We start from the raw sequence: 27,174 nt of genomic DNA on the forward strand, positions 1-27,174 counted from the left end.
GAAAGGTGGTTAAAAGAAGAAATATTGTTATACCTGAATTTGTTTGTTGGGCATTTTAAATAAATATTCAGAAATTATTAAATATTGTATTGGTACTGGCAGTAACTAAATGAATGATATTAAGAGCTTGAAAAGCTTGTTCAAGCCTAAGTTTATAGAACATGAATGGTAGAGCCTTTATAATGAATATCTCTATTGTTATAAAAGGAATTTCCAAATGTGAAAGTTTAAATCAGATGTGTTAATAGGTAGCAAAATGAGTATAATCTTTAGGAATTCTTCTTCTTTCTCTTTTTTGTTCTTTTTCAATATCTCTTTTTATTGTTATTTATGTTGTGGAATATATCTGTTCATTGTTATGCTTTGACATGTAATTACATTTAAAGAAATGATTTATGAATTATCAGGAGCCATCTTATTAGACTAATGGGGGCAGAATGCAGAGTTGTAATAGGAGAGAAGTATTACTACTCTTCCTTACAGGTACTTGGCAAGATTGGGGCCCCTTCAAAGATAAAAAGAAGGTGAGGTAGTACATCTCAGCATAGCACAGCATGTAAGGTTTGAATGGGGCGAGTACATAAAACCAGTTTGTAGAAACCTCTGTGGAAATTTCAGAAGTTCCTTCACTTTTTCTGAAAGGTTTTAACAAATGGAATTGCACTGAACTTAGTATTAACTGATAGTGGTTTAGTTCAGGAGTGCAGTATTACATTTCATCCGGGAAATGTGGTGCAGTCACAGAGTAAAAACAACTTTCCTGGTAAAAACATGGGTGACAGGGCTGTGCAGACTCAATCATGAGTGTAACATTATACCAAGCCCTGCACAAAGTAACAACAAGACATGCTAAGAGGTAGCAAGTTGGTCTCTTTCTGCTACACACTACATGTTGTTTTGCTTTAACTTTTGACAGCTTTTCAAATTCAAATACACACATACAGAAACTTATTTTTGCTTATTCTGAAGTTGTACTTCAAATTTTATAGTTGACAGCAATAATCCTAACAGTTTATAAAATCTCATATAAGGCAATGTTCAACAAAGTAATTGGTGTATATACAGACTGCTGAAAAAACACACTTTATAGTAGCAAAGCTTTTGGATAAAATCCTTCCTCAATACTAATACAAACAAATTAAAAAAAAAAACAAAGTGGTTTAAATACAGGTCAGCAAAATCACATGACCAGCAGTCCAAAGATCATGTGACCACAAAATACAAAACATGAAAATAAAATATCAAAGTTATTAAAAAAACATAAAATTATCACAAGTACTAAAATTATTGCGTAGTACTTTTATACCTTCTAGTATGCCTGTGGTAATGGCATTCCATGATTTGTGTGAAAGGGAATTAAGAAGGCTATATGCAGACTGTAATATTTTGAGATTTTCTAATTTTAATTTAACATTTGATGAATATCAAGCACCTTCTAGTATGCCTGTGGTAATGGCATTCCATGATTTGTGTGAGAGGGAATTAAGAAGGCTATATGCAGACTGTAATATTTTGAGATTTTCTAATTTTAATTTAACATTTGATGAATATCAAGCACTTAAAAGTCTACAAATGAATAGAGATATAGTAGTTAAACCAATAAAGGTGGGGCTGTAGTCCTTATGGATCGGCTTAGGTATATATATTTGGTTTCTGTTCTACTTGAAGACGTTGATGCTTTCAAACGCATCACACCATTAGATGTTAAAAAATGTATTAGTTATGTTAATATGGTGATTTATGATTTACAAATCAATGGTGATATTACTTTAGAGTTATTTCATTTTTTTACTGTCCCTTGTCCTATTATTCCTTTTCTATACGGGTTGCCTAAGATCCATAAATCAGTGACAGACCCCCCCCCCCCCCCATGAGACCTATTGTGTCAGGTGGGGGATGGATCACTTATATATTTGCAGACGCAATTACAATCATATTTATTCAAATGTACTACTGTACTAAGAGATACAACTGATTTTTTTTGTAAATTGCGTGTTTGGTTTAATAGTATTGGTAGTCCCTTTAGACAAAGTGAGTGTTTGTAATACCGCATGATTTTGGTATTGAATCTATTAGACAATTTCTGACCCTACAACCTTCTTCTGTGACTAGACATGTTGAGAATATTTGTTCCCTTTTGGATGTAGTTTTGAAAAACAACATCTTTTTGTTTGATGAATGCTTGTATTTGTAACTCACTGGTGTAGCCATGGGTACTTCTGTAGCCAATACCTATGCCAATCTGGTGCTATACCAGTGGGAGAAAGCTCATGTTTATGGTGTGGAAAATCCTTTTATTAGTAACATATGTTTTTATCAACGTTTCATTGATGATTGTTTTATGGTTTGGAAGGGCTCACTATTGCAGTTGAATGAATTTATTCATTATCTAAATGCAACCACTGATTTCTTAAGATTTAAGATGGATGCTTCTGATAGTGAGATTAACTTCTTGGATGTTAAGATACAACTGTGTGAGGGCTTTATTCATACCAGCATTCATAAAAAGGAGGTAAATTCTGAAAGATATGTTAACTATTCTAGTATGCATGCCCCACATGTTTTTAAGGGGATTGTGACCTCACAGTTTAACAGAGTGAGTAGATTAAATACTGATGATACTATATTTGATTTACAGTTGGAAGAGATGTCTAAGGAGTTTCCGGACAGTGGTTATAACACCAACTTAATATTAGACTTAAAAACTAAAGCTTCAGTTAATAGGAAGACAACAATGAAGCCGATTTTCCTTGAGGATGATTTTGGTTCCATTAATCCGGAACGCCCTAGAATGTGTACTAGGTATATTACTAGTTATAACACTATGACTCGTTTTGTAAAACAAATAATCCAGAGGAATTAGGTTGTATTAATGGCCTCTAGTGAGATTAAGGATATCCTTGGTGATAGGCCTTTCTTTTCATATAGAAGTATGAAGTCTTTGAAGAGTATGTTATGTTATAAAGACTTTATAAGATCTGTAGATAGGATTCCTTCTACTAGGCCAGGTACCTGTGGTTGTCTAAATTGTTCATGTTGCCCTGATATTGTAGCTGTTTGTAGTGATAAATTCACACATCCTATTAGTGGTAAAGTCTATCAGTTTAATTTTTCTACCACTTGTGTTACATCTAACGTGGTATATCTGGCTAATTTTGTGAAATGCACAGCATTCTATGTGGGTAAGACCACTAGAAAATTAAAGGAATGCATTATTGAACACAAATCAGAGATTAGAAGAGCTGTTGACAGTAATGCTCTATATAAACATATAGCCAGTTTAGGTATTGAACATACATTCTCTTTTAGAATTATAGATGTTATACGTCTTACTGCCAGAGGTGGAGATAGTAGTAATTTACTTGAGTTAAAAGAGTATGAATGGATCCTTAGGCTTAATTCTGACCATTTTCCAGGTTTAAATAATATGATTACATTGAAACCAGTTCTCACTAAATTACAACATACCAAATTGCGATAATTTTATGTTTTTTTTAATAACTTTGATATTTTATTTTCATGTTTTGTATTTTGTGGTCACATGATCTTTGGACTGCTGGTCACGTGATTTTGCTGACTTGTATTTAAACCACTTTGTTTTTTTTAAATTTGTTTATATTAGTATTGAGGAAGGATTTTATCCGAAAGCTTTGCTACTATAAAGTGTGTTTTCTCAGTTCTTTGGTTGTTTTATTATATCTTCGTTGCAGCTTGTGTTTTGTATATACAGACTGCACCAGTCCTGGGGCATGTATGCCAACTTTATCCTGTAGATATATGGAAAACATCAGTGAAAAGAGAACTCTGTGTTGTTGTATATGAAATAACATTTGCCCAAAACGTATGGGACATTAAACTTGAAATATAGTCCTCATTACGAGTTCTAGTATTTTTAGCCTTGACCTTTATCAAGTACTGCCACACTTTACCAGTACAGTTTTTGCATACCCTGACATTTCTTCTCATTTTTCACAGGACTTCTCTCCATGGGTTACACAGCTTGAGCTTTCTACATACGTTTGCCCACGTCTGTCACTTCCCTCTTGGCCTACTACTTTCAACTGGACTTTATACATCAGAGTTCATTCTAAGCTTATTTCACACTCACTGATACCACTATCCCAAACCCATCCTTTTTACCTGATGAAAGGAATACAGTTTCATTGGCTACTGGGCCACAAGTGACAATCACATATGTACATTAGCGTTATAAGGGGGACATGTCATTAATCCTTGACTTGGCTATTTTTTTTCCTTTTCCCACTGGTTACTGGAACACAAGTGACAATCATATGTGTACAATGGAGTTATAAGGGGAGAACATGTCATTCATTCTTTACCTGGCCATTTTTTCCCTTAATGCGTAAGCTAATGTCTGGCCACCATTGTCTTGCTAACCTTACCAGTTTGTTGACCAAAACCCTTCAGTGAGGTTTTACGTATGTCCATGAGGAAGAGAGAAATCACTGTGCTCCATTTCCTTCTTGTGACTTGAGTCCATTTCTGACCTTGGGTCGCCAGTGTCTCCAATGTAATACTAAATGAACCCACTGTCTATCACCCAGTTTCTTGATACTAATCATGATGTTAGTTGCAGCTGCTTGTGATATGAGAAATAATTTTTTTCTATGTTGTCACTTATAAAAAGCTGCTTGTAAAACAACATCACAAAATTACTTTGTTTTAATGTTTTTAACCTCTTGCTCTCCAACCTCTGCAGGACCTTGTCTGATGGTTCTGCTAACTTTGCACAATCAGCCTATTCACTCTGTGGGCATGAGAGCCACTCAGCCCCGGGCTCAGACAGAACCCTATATTCCATTCATTCCTGCCTGGGAAACTCAGTAGATCCATTAATTCCACAGCAGCAAAAGTTCTGGGGTAGTAATTGGGCCAATAAAAGGTCCTAAAGAACAACCTACCCCAGGAGCTGCTTCCGTTTGATGGCTCCCTTGGGCTCCACAATGCCACCTGACTTTGAGGAAGTGTGCATACCACCACACACAAAATACTGTCTGGGTTGTACTGTGCATAGAACTATGTGCCAAAATGCACTCTGCCACCTTATGCACAACAGGTGTAATAACCAATGCTCCTGCTTGTTAGCACCAAAGGGATGACTGAAGCCACCTCAACCCCCCCCCCCCACACCTCAAATGGATAAGCCATCAGTGGCAACTCACTCCCATCCTCCATGGAGCTCATGTTGCTTTTAATATTACAGGCAGTATAATTTGAGGTTGCACCAATGGATTCTACATGTGCCACTTATGAAAGGAAAATGAAACAAACTGGCTGTATTACATCCTAATGCTTGCTGAATGTCATACTGAATGGTTTTTCACTCTTCATGCTAGTGTTGTGGCACTGTCTACTGTAACTGGTATCAAATATCTAAAAGTAGTGTGGCTTTTCACCAATAACCAAACAATCCAAACTAAAAAAGCCTTAGGGTGGAATGCGATACTAATTCCAGTTCAACACACGAAAGTGACACCAACCACGTACTTGAACGCTTTTATTAAACAAAATCACATGCGTTTTCGTCCCTTACTCTAGGACTTCATCAGATAAAACCTTTTAAAAAGGTAAGGTAAACCTTTTTTTAGTTTGGATTGTTTGGTATCAAATATCTGTCCAACAACAATGCCAGAGAACAAAGAGTTCACATTTTTATTTACAGTGCTATTAAAAATGTTCACAGAGTGTCTTAGTTATGAACATATCATGTCTTTGTACACATTAATCTGAATATAAGGTTGCCATAGAACTACAATTCTAGAGCTGTTTTTTTTTTCATTCAATCATTTAAAAAAAAACATTTTTCTTTTTAGGGGGATCCTAAGGAATGTAATTTGGGAGTTACTTTATACAATGTACATACAGTTATCATTAACAAACAGCTGCATGCAGAACACAGGCCTTTTAGGCCAAAACTAAAACTGTCCAAATCCAAGAACAGAGCTTTAAGAATAGGCCTATGCACCACATAGCTATAAACAGAGCAGAGAAAGCACATGTAGGTGTAGCTGTGTTGGAAAAGTAAAGAATACATAACCAGAAGTGTACAGGTTATGGCTCTTTCTCCTAACCCACAAGAACTGTTGATGTTGTGTTTGCCTGAAGAACATGCTATGGGACTTTCAACCATTACAAGGTTTAAACTGTGCAACTATGAGTATGCGCTACAGTTATCATGCATATAGCAGGTAGTTAGAAGCATCCTGTGGCTTTTATCCATCACAATTCTGTACAGGGACATGCTTGTGTCCAAACAGTTGTCATGCAGCTCTATAACTGCACATACAGAGAAACATAACGGTGCCTAAAGCCATCCCTTGTCCATACAGGTGCAGCTAAGAAGATATGCTCTGGACTCAGTAGTCATCATAAGTGTAACACAAGAAAATATGCTTTTCTGCCTGCAGACATTGCGTCTGCATAGGTGTGATTAGGAAACAATGCTTTAGGTCACAAAGACGTCCTACTTATGCTTGGGATGGCTAGAAAAATATGCTGTGAGACCTACACCCATAAGTCTTTCTGTGCATAAATGTAGGCAAGAAAAATCCTTAGCATGTTCATGCAACATGTGACTGCGTTGGTGAGGTGCAGAATTTGTATGGGTATGTAGTTACAATAACAGGAGAAGTGTGAGCATTAGAAAGGATGAAGTAGGAGTACACAGCAGGGATTAGAAGGAATTGTGTGTTTATGTAACCTTATATTTGAGGAAATACATCTAGAATCACCTGCTTTACTTTGTAACAGTAACCTCATTATTTCAGCAAGAAATAGTTCAGAAGGTACATGGAGTATACTGCTGAGTAATCATGACCAAGAGAATATAATTCATTTTATTTTCAGGCATTTACATCCTGGCTGTACCCTCTGCAGTGATCTGCACCATTTATTTATCCTTGAGCATTTTTAGTAGGAAACCCTTCATGGCATACAAGGACCTTATTTCTGTATACAAGGCAAAATTATATTCTCTGGGTCAAACAAAAGATTTTACTTCACTGTAGGCTACTGTTCCGTGCCTCTATAGATTTTGTTTTGCATAGCTGTAGCCAGCAGAACAATAATGCGACATGCAGTTTATTATTACCTTTCCATAATTTTAGGAATGGCACTTATATGTATCACAGCTTGAAAGTCTATACTTGAGAACCTACAGGGGGTAATCTGCAGAGATATTATTTAGATAGTTTCATATTCTGTTTGTATACCTGGAGTCTGTAATCTTGCAATGTTCAAGTTTTATATTGTCCAACCAAAATGAAAGAGGAGAATAGAAATGTGATGCTTGACTGCAATCCAATGTAGAAAATAAAAATGTTATAATTATTTAACAAATAGCACAGAAGTGTCAAAAGGGCAGTGCTCACAGCACATGGTTAGTGTTTGGGAATAGTGTTACATTCATACAGCCACACACACACACGGATATGCACACATTTTGAGATATATATATATATATATATATATATATCGCAAAGCAATTATATGAACATAACTTGGATCAAAGTAAACAGGAATGAATAGCAGCTCTGTTTAAAAGGCAACAAAACATAATTCAATACCATTTTTGAGCTCTTCTTCATCATGGAAAATACCAGTAAACTTACTGTCCTTCTTTTACAGTTTTCTCATACTTTCATTACCTAGTTTTATAAATAAAAATATTTAACTCATATATTTGTGACACATAGGCAATATTACACACATTTGCTAAACATAACACTTGTACATATAATACAGTATACTTTGAAATATAATGTACAGGTCAGGATACAGAATGGGCTATGTATCACATGAGAGAAAAACAGTTATTATGTGTAAAATTTCAAACCACGTCTCACTTCACTAACAGGTGAATGAAATGCCAAATACCACTCTGTTCTATGTGTCCATCTGATTAAAGTTGTTAAATGCCTGCATCCATCGCAATAAGATGCAAAGTGAGAGACAATCAGCATTCTGTCAGACATGGATTTTCTCAGAATGGGATTGCTATCTGTGGGTTAGTAGTGGAAAATAAGTAACTGCCTATTTCTACCCTGCAAGCTGTAGACCAGAGTTTGATTCCCTGAGCCTCCATTTGCCAACTGTGTGATTCTGACCAAGTCACTTAACCAGAAAATGCTCCCAGGTTCTCTGGAAAAGGTCCATGTGACTCTACCTGGTTAACAAATACAAGTAAATAATTCAAACATCCCACAGACTTAATTTTGACTGTTTATCTCCACTTGCACATGATGAACCTCTGAATAACTCCCTGCCATCCACTGAAAACAGTACATGGGTGTCCTGGCATCCAGTCAGAAATAAACTTTGAATTCTTCAGAGGTTCTGTGGGGCTATTTTCCAAATAATGGTTAGTGGGCATGGAAAACACAGAAATTTCTCCTACATGTCAGTAGTTACTAACAAGACATCTCTTAGGCTCTGCATTTAAACTGTTAAAGGACACACATGGTTTTATAAATACTACTATATTTTGCCCCCTAACATCAACATAACATTTCTGCTATTACTACCATACATCAGTCCCAATTTGTGATGGACATAATAGATTTGGAACATCTGTGTAAAACAAATGCACATGTCATCACATGAATATGCCTTTACTAAGTAATCAGTCCAGTGAAGAAAATAAACGCAAGAATCATGAAAATGGAAAACCAGAAAATGAAAAAAGCTGTTTTTCACCTATGTGGGAGAACAAGACACTCTACAACTTCCTCAGGAATACACAGTACAGAGAAGGTTCTATAAAGAAAATTGCACATAGTGAGACGGTACATTGATGAGAACTTACCAACATTCAATATCATCTTCAGATATACAGTGCAGTGTTTCTTAAAAACTACTCCTCCATACTAGACTCAAATAAAAAAAAAAAAAAACAATTCCTGTATTTATTTTGAGCGTTCTGTAAAGTTTGGGGTCTTTTGGCATAGTGGTCTGCACTATAATGATCAGAAACCACCCCACTCCTGTTGTAATACAAGGTCAGTGTATATATGCTAGACAGGTGTAAGTGGATGACTGTCTATTAGATTAGTAGTTTCAGTAGTTCAACAGGTAGCACATTCACCTTTGGCGCTGGAAGATCAGAAGTATGTAGGTTCTATTCCCCCACCAGTGTGTGGATTCATTTTCCAGTATTGACATTGCAGTGCAGCAAAAGAGGAAGGGCTGCTCTTCTGAGTCCATTGTCCTTCAGCTGGGACATTAAGCCAACATCCCATCTGCCTGAGTTGGTAGTAGATCAGGGAGATGTAAAAGATCCCATGGCACTTATAGAAAAAAGAATACGAAGGTCCCCGCTGCCCTGGCCAAAGTTTACATTCCAACTACCTTGGGTCTCCCCTGAAAAGAGAACACTGGCTTAGTGGGTCTAGCCTGGTAAATAAATAAATAAAAATAACACAGCATCATATGTAGTTGAGGAAACAGGCATTCATTCTGCTGGAGTATATGTGGGAAGGTCACTAGCCTTTCCAAATGTGCTGCCACTGTCAAAAGCAAGAAAGAATAATAGAGTTCAGTGGATAACTGAAGGAAATGTGCAGGCAGCAGGGTTTATAACCTGTGGAGGGTGAAGGGAACAAAAAATCAGAACTTGTATTCCAGAGATGACTTGTCTGTTCTGTGTTCACCATGTCTGACTGAAACCCACCAGCAGTACATACAAGTTAAATGAAACCACACACTAGCTCAAGAGCAAAAAATCAGCTAAAAACATGTATTTGCACACTAGTGTCTTGTGCAAAAAACAAAGAAAGCACTAACAAAATTGTTTGCAATGGTCAAGATCTTTCCTGAGCAACCAATGTGGGCAGTGGCTACATTTTATCTATTATCAATGCTTGATGATAAAAATATATAATTGTTTATTGATAAAAGAAAAGGATGAAGTATGTGTTTCTTTAAACTGTCTAGGGTGGCTACTAACAACACTTTGGTGTCTGGTGCATAAATGATACAGAAAGAAATGGGGTAGGTGTAAAATTTCCCATAACGACTTTCAAAACTCTCTAGATTTTTTTCCCAAGCAATCACGGACATCATTATAGTCAATAGAACATAAATGGACAAGGCAGAATGCAAGGGAAGGGGTGGGATAGCTTCACCCAAATTCCTGCTAATTGCAATTCCTTCATCTAGGTAGTAAATGAACAAATTAAATGATAATATGTGTCTGGATCTTTGGCAGTGGCTTGATCCACAAGTGACCCTTTTTCTGATGTGCACATGAATTAAATGAAATATTACTCTTCTGGTGTTCAATGGCAATGCTTATTCCAAAGCTTTAGATGAAAGGCTGGGTAGGGAAAATGCCAAGTGTTTTTTTAATCGCAATTCCACTCATTAAAATGTGACTTGAAATCATTAGAGATAAAGATTCTTTTATTTCTGGTGGCTTTTTTTAATTGCCCGAAGCATTTTTTTACCAGAAAATACAGCACATTTCCTGCACATCTCCTCAGAATGGATATTCTGTTTTGCTGAGTGGGGGACAGTGCTTCATCTCTGTCTCCTTGCTGTATTCATCTTTAATCTTGGCTTGATTCAAAACAGGGTCTTGTTTTCTTCAGAAATTTAGTCCATCAAAAAAAACTAGAAAATCCAAAGTCAGGAAATCTTGGTTGTCAAAGTGTAAAAGACTTAATATTTGATATTAAGGGATGTGAGAGGTATAGGAAGACATGCCTTCTGCAAATAAATAAATCAATAAAATTGTTTCAAATTGCTGCGCTACATTACATGTAACAGGCAGCTTCTGAGTTACTGCATGACAGGAACAGAGATATGATGGATTGTGTTATCCATCTCATATTAGAAGCTACCTTACCAGGTTCAATACCAACACATAAGGATTAATTAAAAGGATAGTGAAGGGGACACAACTGCCATTATTGTGAACAGCTGTACTATTTTGTGAGTTACTAGGTAACATGTAGTACTCCGTGTAAAGGAATGACATTCACAGCTAGTGTGAAAAAGTGGGCTCTGAAATCTATGCAAAAGTCAGTTTGGTCACAGCAATTTATTCACAAATTAGGGCATTTCAAAGTTTAGGACACAAGACAGAGAGAGAATGCCCTTTGAACAAGACATCTCTTAGGCTCATGAGCAGGGTTGCAGTGCTTCAGCTGTAAACTCTGGGTAACTGAGGCATGCCACTTTTTGTGCCCAAATTAGTCTATTAACCACAGGTGGGCAGAAGTCCATGAAAAGGAGTGTGCTGTTGAAAGAAAAACATTGTCCTAAGAGAAAGTAGTTAATTTGCTCAACTCATGGTCATGCAGTAGTGTAGAGATATGGATGACATTACAAATGTGAATATTCTATTACGTTGAATCTGTAAAGTTAGTATTAGCAGTAAAGAAGAAAGCTACAAGGAAATGCATACATTTATGTTCAGGACAAAAAATGCTTTGGTATAGGCTGTTTTAGGTTGAAGAGAAGTAGTTCATAGGCTCTTACTAAGATTATGGCCATGGAGACCATTGGAAAACCTCAGCCACATCACCCAATACAGGCAGGAGACTACAAGTGTTCCCCATTAAACAAACATACTTTCTTCATATGTCCTCAGTGAAAAATCAGCCATGAAGTCATCCAGACTGGTTTTAAAGTTGGCTAGGGAATTAATCAGCTAAGTGCAGTCTATTCTACACATGGGGAATACACCGAGTTAGGCATCTGTCTTGCCATCTGGTGGTGCTGATGTGGTTGTACAGGTCTGTGTCTCTAAAACAGCTATTGGCTTTACCACTGGTTTTGTCTAGGTAAAGTTCAGAGTGATGGTTTATTTATAGCACTGAATGCTACACGGAGTCTGTATGACACTACGTAGATAGACAGGACTTTTAGTCTATCAGAGTAATTAAGGGTACTGAGACCAGAGATCTTTTTATGGAGAAAATACTGAGGTCTCTCAAGCTGGTTTAGGTGTGAAGTACAAGCCATAAGGTGCATTACATTCAATGACAGGCCCAATAAGGGATGAATAAAGTGGGACTACAACTTCTATGGACCTTGAGTAGATAACCAGGAGGGATAAGTTGTACAAGGTAAAAGGATTTTCTAACTACAACAGAGATGTGGTGGTCTAAGGAGAGTCCGTTAACAACATATGTCTCCAAGTCCCTGAGGACTGTGTCAAATTTAAGTGGAATGTTAGCTATATGATAAGCAGTAGTGATGCTAGATTTACCAAAGGAAACAATGCTGCACTTCTTGGTATTGACGGCAGACTCATTATTAATTCATTAGACATTTGTTTGGTAAAGTCTTTGCCAGAGAATTTAAGTAGCACAATTTTATAACCACTTACAGTTTGTAGTCATCAGTAAACCTGGTTAGCCATAGTGCCTTGACACTTTCTTTTATGTCAAGGAATGATACAGCAGAGAAAATGGGCCTAGAACAGAGTCTGTAGGACACCACTTGTGAATATTTTCAATCTTAAGTAAATATTCCTGACCTTCATAGTATGGGTTCTGTCAGACAGCCAATTTCCAATCCAGCAAACTACATATGGGCAAATGTTGAGATGGGATAGTTTGCAATAATCCCACTATGGGGAATAGTGTTGAAGGCTCTGGCAAGATCCAGGAAAGCAGCTTGGACTGTATGTTCCTGATCTGTGGCCTCAGTAGCCCAGGCATGTTCTGCCTTTACAATGTTGAATTAGTGTGAATCTACTGATACAAGGTCACTTATATAATTGTTTATTACTTTAGCTGTAACACTTGAATTAGCCTTGCAAATAATACTACTGAGACTAATTGTCCTGTAATTTCCAGGGTCAGTAGAGGGACCACCTTTATGCAAGGGCATTGCAACTGCCATTCTCCGCACCTCACAGACATAAGCAGCAGAAACTGAAGCAGAAGAATTTTTGGATGCATTCTGCTAGGGTGGAATTTATGCTTCTCAGCAGATATCCAAGGATATTACTAGGACCCATAGTGGTTGTGTTTTTAATTTTTGGAAAGTGGCAAAAGGACTTGCTTTAAATTGATCTCAAGAGGGGGTGTGAGGTGGGACAAAGTAAACAGAAGGGGAGGGTGGGTGAAACAAAATTGGAAGAGAATTTGTCTGCAAGAATATTAACAATGCCTCTGGGGTCGGAGAAGGAGAAACCAGTGGAGGTCAATTCAGTACCGCATTGTTGGTTACTTCTAAGATTCCTAATAGAGCTAAAGAAGGTCTTATGATTGTCTTGAAATAGTTGCAACCCTAAGTTCACAGCTGGACTTACATTTCTTAAAAGTAAAATTTTAGAAACTTCCGTACCAATTTTGAATACCTTTTATGATGATGAAGAGGACATCTTCTAGTGATAGCTGATCTTTTTCTTATTACAGACTGTCTTGGTGTGGTAGTTCTCCCATATGTGTTTAGTTTTAATATTGCTATTACACTTTGATTAGACTGGTACAGATGACTCGATGCATCTATCAAGAGTAAGTAAAATTCAGAGGAAGCAGAAACCCCTGTAGCAAGATTTGCTGGGCAGCTATTATATAATTTGTGATTATCAATAAGATATCAGTAAATAAGGAAAAAAATGTTTTGGAGTATTCCCTGAGTGTGGAGAACTTATAAGGGGGAAACAAAATAGGTTTTCATATAGATGACCACAGTAAGATGGTCATATTTGATTAGGGTGGGGGTAACAAGCTGGGTGGTGCAACTTGCAGAAATGTTTTTGAATACAAGATCAGGAAGATTAACACCACTATGGGTATGAGGACAATTTGGTCAAGTGTATTGGCTTTTACAAAGTCAGGAACTTGTTTACCAGTTTTGTGCAGATAAACATTCTTGCTCAGTTGTTAACTTTTCCAATTGGTAAGGTATTCTGCATGTCCTGAAGGAGTCAGAAGAGGATCTCTAATTAACTACAATGTGTTAGCCTATGTGTACCTCTGCAGGTACCCAAATATTTGTTAATACTGGTCACCAAATAGTTTATATAGATGTTAAAAGAGTGAAATGGATTAAACTATTTGCTTAAGTACTTGAATAAATAGACATTCTGCACAGGATCTTGTAGTTTGGATGAAACCTGTAAGTCATCTGAGGACTGCTGCTGCAGCTAGTGAAGTCAGTCCCCAATAAGACCTCTTAAAGCATTCCAACATGGACAGACAAGCAGCTGTCTGTGAATTCACAAAAACGTGCAAAGTAATGCATTCTAAACTTGAAATTAAAAGGGAAGCCATACACAGCACAAGCAGAAATCCTCAACAAGTATGTAAGGAAATTAATCTCAATATTATATGTGTGACAAATCATGAAAAATAGTCTAGATAAAGTCAACAGAATGTTGAGACAAGACACCTCAGGAAGATCACTCGAGAGGTGTTAATGTCTACAGAAAAATTCAGACAGATACTCAGTAAATCCAGTCTGTCAAATGCCATGGATAATCAAAAAACATTTTTCCATGAAATAAAAATTATGTGAAGGTGTTACAGCCTCAACAACTCTTTTCTATCTCTCTCTCTCTCACACACACACACACACACACACACACACACACACACACACACACACACACACACACACACACACACACACACATGGTTTACTATCATTTAATCGAGCCGTACAAAGGCATAACGGCATAAACGCGAACCGGAATGTCATTTTTTAAAATGTCAATCAGAAGTAGAGTAAATGTCGAAATTGACATTTTCGACCTCAGACTGTGTCTCTACGTCCCCCCTCCTTGCAACAAAGACTCTCCATGCATTAAACTTCCTATAAACATGTATTTCTGAAGACTAACTGCTGTGTGCAGTCTCACGATGCTTAGCAGTCCATCTAACCGTATTTACAGCTGAATACAAGCATTGTAACATTAGTGTAGACAGTACTGGTTGCACTCCAAGGTTACTTTTTTGTTTAAACACACTGTGAAAATAACCATAACTAGTGAAAACCATCCTAATTGTGAGGCATACCTTATGGGCCTTAATATAATGTGTTTTATCCACCGGTGTGGGACATGTGTATATTGCAAGTATCTCAGTTAGTATTTGTAAGCAGGGATTAGAATGAACAGTGTTTTGCAACTAATCCAGTGAAACCTCTACATGTGAAAGTGTCCCTTTCTGCCAAGAGTCTCCTGAAAGCATTCTCCCCGTCCAATACATGCCTCCTTTTTGGCGATGGAGGTGCAGATAGTAATAACCTTGAAACCAGGTCCACAACATGACTTTGTGCCAACTGAATAGCATGTAAAATGTCCACAATGTACAATTTCTTTCTAGCTAGCAGGCTATGGAGATGACGATGCCAGCCTTCTACTGCAATCTGGGATCTAGGGAAGCCTTCTGTGCAGGTATCATAATGATTCCAAAATACCAAGTCAAACAGTGGTGGGATCCTTTCAAATGTGCATCCATGCATCCTGTACCTCCTAGGTTTACTTAATAAATAATTCTCTTTGAAAAATGTATATAATGGCTGGGCACTATCAGGCATGTCACGCTCAACACTTTCAAATGTTGGAAAAACATCCTCTGGCTTTAGAAATGCTAAGGCTGGTATTTCCTTACAAAGGAGTGAGAATGACCTACTCTGCCCAAACTGAGCAGCTAAGTGTAGTTTTTGTATTTGCCGCCATATGACTTGGCAGAAATGAAACCAGCATCGCTTGGCTGCTGAGTTTGGAAAGTGTTGTGTAATGGCATTCACAGCTCCTTTTTCAAAGTCACTCAGAATCATATGTGGTGCTAGTGTCACACTATTCTCACCACTCAAACGTATGACATTTCTCCAGAAGTAGTCATAACAAATCTCACTCTTCGTAGACAGTAACGCATACACCACAGGAATGATTTTCCTATGTTCACCTTCTGACAGAGGGCAATGTATACTGTATATTTGCTTACAATCCACTGTACTAATGGGAAAAGTGCCATCAGCCATGATAAACTCTGCATTACACATTATCTTCATGTTACTGACTGTTGTTATAACAACTATACGGTGACGCTGCCCCTCATCCCCGTCATGTGTAATGACAAAACTACCAATCTTAATAGGTAACATGTCAGCTGTTAAATTCCTTAAATTAGTAAAATTCTTAAACGCAGCTACTTTGCCTTTGTTTTTTGCTCTAACAACAATCTGCTTTAGTGCAGTGGTATTTGGTAAATCAACCGTGACATCTGTTGATGTAGTAGCCAGTACTTCTGAAACAACCCTGCAAGGATCCTCTGTGGTTTGCTCAACTCTCCTTTTTATTGTTGCTTTAACAGTAAGACAGTCAGGCTTAACAGGGTCAGGTGCATGGAAGTGTGGAGTGGTTCTCTGCAAACCTTCACCTTCACTACCCCCCACAGTAATACATCTGCCCTTACACTACCCCCCACAGTAATACATCTGCCCTTACACTTCTCCTTTTGCTTTAGGGTACAACACCAATATTTCCTATCACCAGCCGCTTTCTTTAAGTAGTGCACATAGCCTTCAACCACCAGCATTCTCCTTACTTTTTGTGAAATGACAATATTGTATATAACATGTAATCTTCCTGGGCCAGCACTCTCAGTATCTAGTTCAGTAACCTGTCAAAAGAACACATACAGTGCGTACTGTAATTCACAGTCTTATCTCCATAACATATAATACAGCATTCCAAACAGAAGATAATGTGCAATATTCTTATACAACAGATATAACTCTGTGCACGTCTGACTTCCATAGCAACTACACTCATGTATTCTACCTAGAAATACCAGGTACAGCAGCACTCGTGGGGTATTTACTGTACCCGCATGTTACTGGTGCAAATATTGATCAACATAAAACGTCAATGCTACAGATTTCTGAGATTAAACTGTTTAGGAATGAGTAAGGTATTTTCTTCTCGTTAGCACGGCATTTCCAACCATTCTGATGGACATATAATTTCAAGTATCAACTGTCCGTTATGGTACTGTACCTGCGATGAACTCTGCATGGCTAGAAGAAATACTCCTACTGTGCTAGTGTTGGTCCTGCTATCTCCTTCCCTGTAAACATGTTACCTTGCTCTCCAGTAATTCAAAATGCTTACACTGATGTCAGCAAATGTGTGACTTGCTATTTCATCGCCTGCTGATTATCGAATTGTCTTTAGCCGAATTACCATTACAATTCAGCATTTACACTGTCGGCTATTTGTATTTCGACATTAGAAGTCGATAAACAGGTAATCTTGATAAATTGTAATTCGGATGCCTTAAAATCGACTTTATGATAGTAAACACACACACACACACACACACCACAGGCTTTTACTGCTGAGAAAATTTCCCAGATAGGATTCTCTGGATCTATTTTCACTAAATAACTTCAGTCAGCTGTAGTGGACACTGACTACCCACTGCACATCATACTGCCCAGGCAAAACCTGGAATACTGCATATTACTAAAAATTATAATGAGTCAGTGAAGCTAGTTTTGTGTGTGGCTACCAAAATGGTGACAGAGATGAAAGCAAGTTTAAGGAAAAACTCAAGGGAGTGTTTGGCAAGTATACACTAGTTGAAAGTAAACTGCTGGACAATCTCTAGGCACGTTACATTACCACGGGACAAGTAAATAACATGAAATTCAGAAGGATGTCCAGAGGGGCAAACAAACAGTATCTGAAATGGTCAAGGCTATGACAGACAAATATTTCACGGATGGAAAGAGGTCCAGAATGCAGTGCCGCAAGCAACTGTACAGTGCAGGTCAAGAGATGGAAGAGGGAAGGAGGGAAGGGAAAGGAAGAACCACAAACCAGGCCGCTACATTTAGATGAACTAAACAGATCACAAGTTTTTTTCAGTCAGCAAATTTGCATTTAAATGACAGTTTGGAGCACACTTTTAGGTTGTTAGTTACACAAATGCCCTGTTATACTTGGTTCCAGTACTATATAGCATCCACTTTAATGAATCCCTTGTCAGGATAACCAGATGTGTGTGCCAGCACATGTGGATGTTCTTGTGCATTTATTGGGGGGGGCCTATAAGGTAAAATACAAGGTTTGCACTTCTACTGTTGTCCTTTTACACTGTTCTCTCAAGCACCAGTGACTGCCATGTTTGGATTGTCATTTGGAGTAAACTGATTATGGGAGCGAACACATGACAATATATTTCAGGTCACCATTTAAATGGTAGCTGTGGTTCACTGCTACTACATCTGAATTATTCTTTGCTATGGACAAAAATTTCATAGCATAGCATTTTCACTGAAAATGGACATATATCCAGTTGGACCAGCCCAGTCAACAAATGTAAAATGTAAATGCCATCACAAACAGTACAGAACCTTAGATTTGTAGTAATTGATTATTGTGGGGCACTCTGCTTCCAAGCCCTGCAGCTTGCTGTCAGTTCTCAGCATACTCTCAGGTCACCGAGACACTTTCTTTCTGAACCAAGTGTCTATGATACATACTGTTCTCAAACCATGATGCCTGGTCACTGGTGTACTCTGCTCCTAACACAAATAACTTCTGGGTGCACCACATTCTGAACAAATGCTGACAGGTCCTTGATGCATTCAATTCCTGGTCCATGTGATCGCTGGCCATGTTTCTGGTACTAACTGCTCCTAAACAACTTGGCCTTTATTCAGAGCTCTGGTGCATTACGCTTCTAATCCATGTGGGTTGGAGCTACGTCTCTGGTGCACTTTGCCCTTGACTAGTTCACTTAGGCTTGGTATCTTTACAAAATAAACATGCTCTGGCCAATTCCACATAAGGAAAAAAAGGTGATTCTGTTGAGGGAACAAAGATTCAGACCTCTCAACTGTCCCTATTTTCAGGCTTGACTTACTCCTGCAAAGAATGTCCCTATTTTTGGAGGTAGGCCCCTATTTTCAGCTTTCGTTTACCACTTCATCACATGAGATTTATGAAGCTGTTTCGTACACAGAAAACCACATTACATGGACAAAATACAACTGACACCAGTCATTTCAAGAAATTACTACATTGGTGGTTATGTTTTTCCTTTATTTTTGTCACTTTCTGCATTTAAAATTTGCTCCTTAGTAACCACATTCCTACTTGAAACAGGAAAAGGTATATGCTACTTGGTATTCATATTTTATGCTAATTAGATTCCAGATTTTTAGTTTGACTTTTCTACTTTTGAAGGACCTTTGTTCCTATTTTCAATGTCTGCAGGCTGAGAGGTATTCAAAAAGCAAAAGCTGCAGTTGTTTAACTGTCAATCTACTCTGGGCATGTCACTGTCATGCAGGACACAGTCTGTTCAGTTTTGTAGGATGTAAGAGCAGACTCACAAAGGGGCTTTCACAGAGTCAAACTGTGAAGTAAAATTGCAGTGGTTTATGTCGCTAGTGAACTGACTGGTAGCATTCCCAGTCTGATACAAGTGCAACGTGGCAGAATATTTATTATGAGAAGCAGGAGGTCAGAATTAAACCTTTCCCCAGACATTTTTCTTCTTACAATCTACCCACCCTTGCCAGCTACTAACTCTGGTGTGACCTAAGAATCTCAGCTTGCCAAGAGTTCCAAGTGTTTAGGAAAGTTTATTGCAACTGTAGTGCATAACATGTGGAAGATACCATACAAGGTCTTTGAAAACATACATAGGAGCACAATGCCTTTATGTAACTCACTTCAATTCCTTTGGGCATTTTGGGGATGGACTACAACTGATGCAATTTCCTGTTTATTTCCTTCTTTATAGAACACTCATCCATCTACCTGCTTAACTGAATAAACTACTGAAAACTTCACCAAGGTGTCTTTATTCCTCCAACAGGGAAGGTATCAGAGGGAGTCTCCTAAATCTGCTAGCTAAAGTGATTTATCTGCACTAATACTTTATACTCTTGTTTCTTTATAGTCACTTCTTAGAGTAGAATTAAATGTCTTTTCAGGACGCTGCTTTCTTCTTTTTCTATTTTCCTGGAAGTCAAGATGTATGACGACAGCTGTGGTACTGTTACATTCCACATGTGACCAAGGAACATTTACTAATGCTTCTGCCACTCTTGTAGGTCCCCTCCCACCCAATCCTTTCAAAGAAATTGCTTCTTACAGAGTGGACTGTGGCTCCACTATTTCAATAGTCATTTGGATGTTCAGGTTTCTTCCATGTTGCTCATGCATGTTGTCCCAGGCTTCTTCAAGATAGACTGCTGACATGCTAACAAGTAAGACAACTCCACCTTCATAGCTGACAAATCAAAATGCATTTTTGTTTATTTACATTGTAGATGACTGTTATCCTTTCTTTGATCACTTAATACTGTATCAAAATGCTTTAACTACCAAAGTTCATAATATGCTGCCAAAAAAAGGCTGAAGGGCTGGTCTACTGGGTTGTGTCTCGTTGCCTGCACTACTGTATGCTCTATACAGCACTATGCATTTCCATAGGTCACGTTGTACCTTTAAATGGCTACCTAAAACTGCAGTGACTGCAGTAAATACATACATTAGGCCTCATTACTATCATGATTAGTTGTGTCTGTTGCCCAATTTGACTGCTTGAGCATCTTATCCCGTGACGCACACTTTCATTATGGACTGTTTAAACCTACAAAATCCAGGTCAGAAGGATGGCTTCCTGAGACCACTCATTCTGAAAAACTGGTATTTTAAAAGCAGTGCTGTGTGTTCTTCTTGCAGCACCAAGATGAGTTGAGTAAGGAAGTAATGCTAACCTTTTGGCAAGTAGTAAATCCAGACAGTAAAACAGCCTTTGTACTAGTAATTTTAAATTATTCAGTTTATGTGAACCAGGTTAGTCCTGATGATCTAGGTGGCATTTACAGGGAAGATCTGTTATTTTTCTGCTGTTGTCCTCTCTCTCTCATGTGAAATCTGTAGTCCACCACTTTCTCTTGGCAGGGTAATACCCTGCAGCTTCTGCCAAACTAGAGAAACACAGACATTATTAAGCAATTCATCTTTCATGAAACCATTCATTGCAAGGAATTCTACCAGCAATTCTTGTGCAAGATATGGAGAGAGTGTGCTATGAAAACATCTCACTGTAATAATTAAGGAACTCATTACTGTAGCAGATATATCATGTTGGTCTGCTTAAGGCATCCTAGGCAGTGGATTACTCACTGACACCACTTTCCAAATAATAAAACAAGTGACAAAACTTGCAGTGAGTTTAAATGAAATATTTTTGTAGAAGGGTAAACCTATTGTGCCCCCCCACCTCTATGATTTACATACCAGCTCCTAGACCACACAACCTGTGAGGTAAGGACATAAGACTACATGACAACAGATTCATATATAAAACAGTGCTGTAACTGACCAGTGCAGACTTTAGTGTCTTGCCATTAATGAACTGTCAGCAGATAAAACTACCTTCAATGACAAGTTTGGAAACCTCATATAATTAGTAGTACAACTTTGCTTGAATTGTAAGCTATGAGGCTGTGAGGTCAGTTCTGTTTCTCTCCAAATGTTATTTGCTTCAGGCATACTATGGTGAATAGAAAGGTAACTTACAGCATAAATAAGCAGTCTTTTCAGCCTTCCCCCACCAAAAAAAAAATTGCCTAAAAAATGAATATGATTGTCAGTGGATAAATGAACTTTCTGTGGTGGGAACTATTAAGGTGCAGATACCACTGAAAGAAACTAACACAGTGTGACCACACTCTTGGCAAAATATTATGATGAAAATGGGAACCATTATTATTTACTTCCCTCTAAAACATCTGAGCTCTCCAAAATAATTCATATTTTTTCTGTAACTTACAGCCAAGTCTTTTTTGTTTATTTGTTTGTTTACCTTTGGAAAGCTGGAACCACTGTAGAGAAGTGTTCATTAGAAGCACCACAGTGTGGTCTGCTTGCAAAGATTAAAACCTACCTTAAATGCTGCATTCTAAAGCGGTGTTAATATACAGTGCAAAAGGATACACACACACACACACACACACACACACAGTGTAACACAGTGAACCACAATGGCTGTGTATCAGGTGTTAGAACTGCAGCTACATTCATGCCACCAATCACCTTCTTGTGAACTGAAAATGGTTGCTAGGTAAATGCATCCAGTACAAAAAAGCTCTCTCTCACATTACTGAAATGCTGCCTCTGAAACATAAACATTTCTGAAACATTTCTGGATTTGTACACTCTTAAACAACGGCATATATGTGGTCTTGTGGTGACAATAAGTGCAACAGACATGCTAAACTAATGACTCTGTCAGTAACAATGGCTTCTGCGTTTGAAAATGGATCATTTGGCCCGCTCAACTAAACTGGGCAGGCTCTGAGCTTTACATTCAGAAGGTTTCAGGTAAACTCTAACATTAGAAAATATAAGAAGAATAAAGCCCTGCTGCACTTTATCTTATACACGTGACTATGTTTATAAAATGGCAAACTGTTATAAGCTACTGCAAAGCCTTATAGCCCACTTTGTTTCCTAGCGCAGAACAGATATGCAATGATTCATTGCCATATTGATTATTTCATTTCTAGGGAGGAATGCAGCTGATGTGGGCAGGGTATGACTTTCAAAGAACATCTGTCTGGGTTTATTAACAAAGCAACCAATCTGCCTGGGTTCATTAACACAGCAGGGTGCATCAAAAGCAGATGTTGGACAAAATAACTTATCTGAAATGGTGCAGGAAAGAACAGTGAAACAACAAATGTACACTTGTCTAAATCAGTCTGTTTTCTGTTCATCTGTTAATCCACTATATTTGTCAGTCTTTTGACTGTGGCAAAACCCAACATACAGCACGAGTCTGCTGGCCACACATTTAATAATAATAATAATAATATTAATATTAATAACTGTAACAACAATAATATTAAACAGACATTTATGTTTTCAAAAATAACATGGTACTGGCACTTTTTAAAATGACATTGCTTTAGCAGTCTTTCTAAACATAATGCAGTATAGTGTCCTTATAAATAGTTGGACATTTAAAACACAGAACATATGGTTGCAGGCTGTTCATTCTGAATGTGGTTATATTTATCATATCTTGGCACACTTCATCTCAGAAAGGTGGTCTCTTCAAAGAGTCCTCCAGCGAGAGATAATTGCTTGATATCGAGAAGGCTTCACTCTTTTTTCAAACCCTGTTCTCACCTCACCCAAACAGGACAATAACTTCCACAAGTACAGGACAGAACTTTGGTATCCAGCTGATACCAAACGCTACAGATACAGTTAGAAAAATGAAATTGCTTTATATCTTTCTTTCTGCTCTTAAACAGTTCTTCGCTTTCTAATTTAATATAAAATAAATTAGTTTGTTAAAATGGATTTTGCATATTTGTTTCTATAAGCTTGTGTTCAGTTTTATCAAATTATAATAAAAACTTTTTCATTCCCTTTCCCACCTTCCCCAGACATTAACGTTAAGTGCAGCCTTACCACTTCACAAAGCTGTGATATACTTGGGATAAAAGGGCTCTACTTTTTTCTGTAGTGAATTGATTTTGGGTCAGTGGTGCAAATTATATAATATAATGCTTAAAAAAGCACTTTTATCTTACAAGATGACTGTGGTGCACACAACTAAATGTTAACACACAAACACCACACTTGGGACAGTTGCTCAGAATGCTCAAGGAAAACATTAGCTATAATACAATACATACAGGGCCTACTTACAAATATGAGTGGTCTTCCCTTACAGCTGAGGTATGTGACAAAGCCATACAAACACAATAACAGCTGAATCCTGTTCCCTTAATTCTTTTTTTTGTCTCCTAATGTAAGCCAACCATTGTAAATCATGGCCTACCTTGCAGCCAGTCTGTAGGATCATGTAATGATTTAAATACACTGGACCAGCCATCTACTTCAGCTAAGTGACTGACTTCAATTCTTTGACACCTTATATACCTCTTTCCCCAGTTTGATCCAGGAGTGAGAATATCATGATGAGATACAATGCCCTCAACCTTGGGTTTGGACTTCTGTCAGCTGTACTATGATGTTCTACCGTACATCAGAAAAAGACCTTTTCTGTTATCCCAAAAGACTTCTGCTTTCATTTTCCATGTTGAATACCTGGATTTTCATTGTGCTTGCAATGTCTTTTAAATCTGACATGTGCGTCAATCAGCCAGGTATTTTAGGGCTGTCATTCTGTTAATGGAAATGTGCAGAAATACATAAAAAGGGTGGTGGTACGGATGGGTCTTGTGGGCTTGTGAACCATGGAAGCCCAGAAAAGTTACCTTCTCCTATTTACATATGGACTAGAACTCCTCTTCCAGAGGTATGGGACTCTTAAGTGCACCATCACGGGCATCATTCCTAAATACAGTTTAAAACAACAAAGTGCATAAGCTCCTTGTTTCTGGGGGAAGCTACTTGCTTCAGTGAGACTCAAGTCTGAGCAGGCCAGTAACCACAGTTCATTAAAACACACTGGTTCTCAAGGCTGAGTTTCACACTTTGGAAATGGATAGCTGTGCAAATGCCCCTCCCATTTTACATCCTCTCTCATTGTCTGTTTTTTTTTCACTGCAGTTGAGGAACATGACTTTGTCTCTGTCTTTCCTTGATACATACGCACACACAGAAAGTGTGCAAGTCTGAAAAAAGAATTCTCAACTGGACTTGCAAAACACACTTAAACCATGCAGTATATCCTGGACCAGAGTCTTTGGTTATCTTACCCACCACAGCCTCTCCATGGAAAAACAAGTTTGAGATGCTTGAGGCTCTTAAGATCAATCATCCCACAGTTTCCTGGTACCAGGAGTACATCAGGCTGTTGTGAATTTTTTTTAATCTATAGTTGAAAATTGCTGCACACCGTTAGCATTGGTGATCATTCTGCAGTCATCTTTACAGAACAACTTAATTCAGTAGATGGTGGGTATGGAGGTTGTCAATAATGACAGATTCATGTTTGTGCTGGTTGTGACACACATTACTCAAGATTCAGACAGCTATCACTGAAGACTTGCCTGGAACAGATGGCACCCAGAAGCCTTTCCTTTGTAGAAATAAGGCCACAATGAAGGCCTTCAGTGAACTGAAGTCAGGTTGTGGTGGGGAAGAGGTTAATCAATTGTTGTCACGCCTGTCTGATGCAAAACTTCATTTTGCCGTAACGTGGGATTGTCTTTAAAACATAAGCCTTTTTCAGTATTAGTCAAAGAAAGACAACAGCTCCTCACTGTTATTGCCTGGAAGGTCAGAAGGTCCAAGGTAGGAGAGCAATTCATCAGTGTTTGTCAGTTCAGGAAGCAGCTGTGAACAAAACAGAATAAATTAAATCAGTTTAGCCCTTCAATGTCCAGTCAGATACAAAGAAAACATGCACAAGTAGAAGCTGTACACTAAATAAACAAAGAATGAATTTTGAAGGAGGAGCTCTGACTAGGAGCCAGAAGAATGTGGTTCAAATAATATTTCAGACTCTATATAAGCTGGCCAGGGGGTGAGGGTGGGATGGACAGGGTGGGGGTGAACTGCTTACATGTTGGTTTGCCATTCCCAGGGAAAATGTGAGACTTCTGTAAGGCTACATTCCCTTGTGGAAGCTGGAGGTTTTAACTCAAGCAAACAAGCATGATGGGAAAGCTCAGACTGTCTACACTAGATGATACGAGTATAACAGCATATGCATGTGAGCTACACTACCATAGCATGCTACACATGGAGCAGTGGGCGTGGTAAGGGGGTGGAATTAAAGATGACAAAGCCTCCCTGGCCATCAGAATGGTACTTTACTGCAATGACCCCATTTCTAGCACACCTTCTCATGCACACCAAGGACGGTAACCTGGATGTAGCAGATGCTGAACAGTAGGAAGGGCACCAAAAACAGGTATGAAAAAAAATTAAATTAGAAGCCATCTTTTCCATTATTGTTTCTCCTCTGAACATGGACTCTGCTATGACCAAATGTCACATGACAGTGGATGATCAGCAACTGGCAGAATCAAAAATATATAGCCACAGAGCATTTTAGAAAGAAGAAAAGCACATGCTACAACAAGCAAACAAAGTCGGTAGCATAAAAGACCACAAAAGTATTATGTATTATGTAGTTAGGTGGGACATGCTCTCATGAAAATTACTATTGTTGTGACTTTAAATTTACTGATTTGTGCTTTTCATTCTACTATTTGCCTTTTAATCTTTTTGTTTACCCCAGCTGTCCCCTCCTTCTTTCTAACATATTTCAAGTTTATTCCATTATTTATCTCCTAATATGATGTACCATACCAAATACTGCTTAATTACTAATCCACCTTCTGCTGGAACTGCATCTTAAATAATTTACTTAAGACAAATACTTGTCAATGGCTGCTGACCAGAAAGTTGATGAACTGTACACTTATGTGATACAAAACAACAGGTGTGAGATTATGAACTGGAAAACAGTAAAAACAGCAGTCTTTCTGCATTATCATAAATTCATATTTAGTAAGCAGTCTGGGAACTAGACAGACATGCAAAGATGGGGTGTGGGGAGTGAGCAGCTGGAGGTCAGCTCTGTTACCCTAACAGGGCACTCTAGTACTCAGCTCTGCTGCACAGTACCTACAGACAGGATGGCATGAGACTGAGGAAATGGAGGCCAGCTCTCTCATTTCTGGGGGGTGAGAGGGAAAGAGTCTGTGAAAGTACACTACTGCATTATTTCCTAATAATGAACATATAGGGTAGCAACAGTAGCATCAGTCCAAATAGTTGCCCTGGAAATGTGTTTCCTCTTGAAACATTGTACCATAATGGAATAAATAATAAGCTAAATGAAGTACTTACTGTAAATGTGTTTTTTTATCAATGTTTCTATTATCTTTCATTTTAATGTTATGTCACTGAGAATCAGTGATTTCACTTGTTCATTCCTTTATGTGATGTCACGTTTAGATTGCATAAGCACATTACTTCAGCCTTTACATAGTGTTATGTTTTGCATTTTGAATTTGGTAACCTTGAAGGCTTCCAGTCAACACACTAGTTCCATTGCAAATGTTGGAATAAAACTTAAGTTTTATAGAAGCTCCAGCATATCCCATAGAGCTTTTTTTAGTTTAGATTTGTATTTATATTGGGAGTTCACTTGTGGGTAGTGTTTCACCCTGGAAATATGTGTCTGCTCAGATGATTGTTTGACTGCATATAAAAGACCTGTGTGTAGAAAA

The 27,174-nt window shown here is 38.0% G+C and overlaps 1 protein-coding gene across 6 annotated transcripts in view; it reads right to left on the reverse strand.

Moving 5' to 3' along the window:
* Positions 1-5,659: 5,659 nt before the first annotated feature.
* The window catches only part of ZMIZ2 (zinc finger MIZ-type containing 2), a 698,887-nt gene continuing 677,372 nt past the window's right edge, over positions 5,660-27,174 (reverse strand). For all 6 annotated transcript variants that reach the window (XM_044084229.1, XM_044084228.1, XM_044084227.1 and 3 more), the window contains one exon: positions 5,660-25,267. In XM_044084229.1, coding sequence (XP_043940164.1) covers positions 25,166-25,267 — 102 coding nt within the window. In that variant the 3' untranslated portion in view covers positions 5,660-25,165. The remainder of the gene's footprint in view (positions 25,268-27,174) is intronic.

The sequence above is a fragment of the Protopterus annectens genome, chromosome 9.part0 (assembly GCF_019279795.1).
Source record: "Protopterus annectens isolate FY-2018-M chromosome 9.part0, PAN1.0, whole genome shotgun sequence".
In the NCBI taxonomy this organism is placed as follows: domain Eukaryota; kingdom Metazoa; phylum Chordata; order Ceratodontiformes; family Protopteridae; genus Protopterus; species Protopterus annectens.